Consider the following 2249-nt stretch of genomic DNA (forward strand, 5'->3'; position numbering starts at 1 on the left):
ACTCAAGAAGCCAGCGCCAATCAAGCAAGGGCCAAACACAGACATGAAAAGTTATTGTGACTATAATGAACAACATGGCCACACAACAAATCAGTGTTCCAACTTGAAAGACGCCATTGAAGAGTACGTCAAGAACGGAAAGTTAGACGACCTGGTCAGGAGTATCAAAGGGAATTACAGACGCCTGCCTCCAAGGTACGGCGGAAGGTCATAAAAGAAAATCAAAGACCTTCACGCCAACATGATCTCTGGTAGTGTACACTCCAAAAAGCGTTGACAGGTGGAGCGTTCTGCCTGGAAGGAAGAACATGTGATCTTCCCAAAAGTAAAAATCACGGCAGTATTTAGACACTACCGAACACCGCGCTTTTCCATCGACTCTTGAGCAATGTCCGACATCATGTATTACCAATGCTTCGATTTGCTGGAAGAAAAAGACAGGCAGAGGTTGATACGCGTCAATGCTCCAATAGCGGGTTTCAATCAGAGTATTGAATATCTGCTGGGGCAGTTGACATTTCCAGTCATACTCAGCGACGGGATACACTCAAGGACTGATGATGTAGATTTCTTGGTCATGGAAACACCCCACCCACATTATGACGTAATCTTAGGAAGGGAGGCGATTGGCGACTTCAACGCTAATCCTTCGACAACCCATGGTATGTTGGGAGTACCAACTCCAACGGGGATAGCAATGATCCAGGCCAACAAAGAATGCAACATGGCGGAAAGAAAAACACCGTCACAAAAGATATCAAAACAAAGCATAACCATTGGATCAACCATCTCGGATGAAGCGTGGGCGGCACTAAAAAGGTTGTTAATCAAGAGCGTAGATGTATTTGCATGGACCCTGGCAGACATGACGGGGGTCCCAAGAAGCAAGGCGGAGCATAAGCTAAAAGTTAATTCGGCTTTTGTGCCAGTAGTGCAAAAGCAAAGGAATATGGGGCCAGACCAGGTGAAGGCCTGTGATGAGCAAGTCCAACAACTGGCGGACGCAGGAATAATCAACGAGATTCAATACCAAACATGGGTAGCCAACCCAGTGATGGTACCTAAAGCACATGGGCAATGGCGCATGTGCATCGACTTCAAAGATATCAACAAAGCATGCCCAAAAGACTGCTACCCTTTGCTAGAGATTAACCTAAAAGTGGACACGTTAGTCCCTTTCTAGTTCAAATGTTTTCTGGACGCATACAAGGGGTACCACCAAATTCATATGGTGGCAGGAGACCAAGATAAAACGGCGTTCAGAACAAATAATGGAACAAACTGTTACAAAATGATGCCATTTGGCCTAAAAAACGCCGGGTCTACATACCAACGGCTGATGGACAAAGAATTCAAGTCTCAAATTGGGAGAAATCTAGAAGTTTACATGGATGACTTGGTCATAAAAAGCAAGACAGAAGCAGCGATGCTAAGAGACATTGAAGAAACCTTCAAGACGTTACGATCGATCAGCATGAAATTAAACCCAGTAAAATGTTCCTTTGGAGTTGAAGAAGGAAAATTCTTAGAGGTAATTGTAACAAATGGAGGGTTCAATGCCAACCAGAGAAGTTGGAAGCAGTTTTAGCGATGCCCTCCCCAAAATCTGTTAAACAACTGCAAACACTTAACCGACGATCGATCAGCATGAAGTTAAACCCAGGAAAATGTTCCTTTGGAGTTGAGGAAGGAAAATTCCTAGGGGTAATTGTAACAAACGGAGGGTTCAATGCCAGCCCAGAGAAGTTGGAAGCAGTTTTAAAGATGCCCTCCCCAAAATCTGTTAAACAAGTGCAAACACTTAACGGACGATTGGTCACACTTAACAGATTCTTGTCAAGTCATGCGGAAAGATCTTTCCCGTTCGTATCGACCTTGAGAAACTGTCTCAAAAGGTCTCAATTTAGGTGGTTATCACTAGTACAAATGACAAGATGCCTGAGAAGATACTTTCAAGGCCACCCAATACATGTTCTCACCAATTATCGCTTGCAAAACGTGTTGAGCAAGCCAGAACTGTCCGAAAGACTGGCGAAATGGGCGATAGAATTGGGAGAGCACGCCATTGAATATAAACCTAGGACAGCAATCAAGGCCCAGGTTTTGGCCGATTTCATAGCGGAAGTACCTCACAAAAAAGAGGAAGAATGCCGGAAAGAAATAGAAACCCCCAGTTGATCAACAAAAAGAACAGGTTTGGAAGTTGTTCACAGATGGGGCATCTAACAATGAAGGTGCAGGCTCTGGGT

The 2249-nt window shown here is 44.4% G+C and overlaps 1 protein-coding gene across 1 annotated transcript; it reads left to right on the plus strand.

Moving 5' to 3' along the window:
- Positions 1–388: 388 nt before the first annotated feature.
- LOC143630807 (uncharacterized) lies at positions 389–1588 on the plus strand. The gene is made up of 2 exons (XM_077099718.1): positions 389–1057; positions 1211–1588. Exons 1-2 carry the CDS (start codon positions 389–391, stop codon positions 1586–1588), a joined length of 1047 nt encoding a protein of 348 aa, XP_076955833.1.
- The last annotated feature ends 661 nt before the right edge of the window (positions 1589–2249 follow it).

This window comes from Bidens hawaiensis, unplaced genomic scaffold, assembly GCF_021521415.1.
Source record: "Bidens hawaiensis isolate Kalapana, Puna unplaced genomic scaffold, B.hawaiensis_p1.1 tig00005823_1, whole genome shotgun sequence".
In the NCBI taxonomy this organism is placed as follows: Eukaryota; Viridiplantae; Streptophyta; class Magnoliopsida; order Asterales; family Asteraceae; genus Bidens; species Bidens hawaiensis.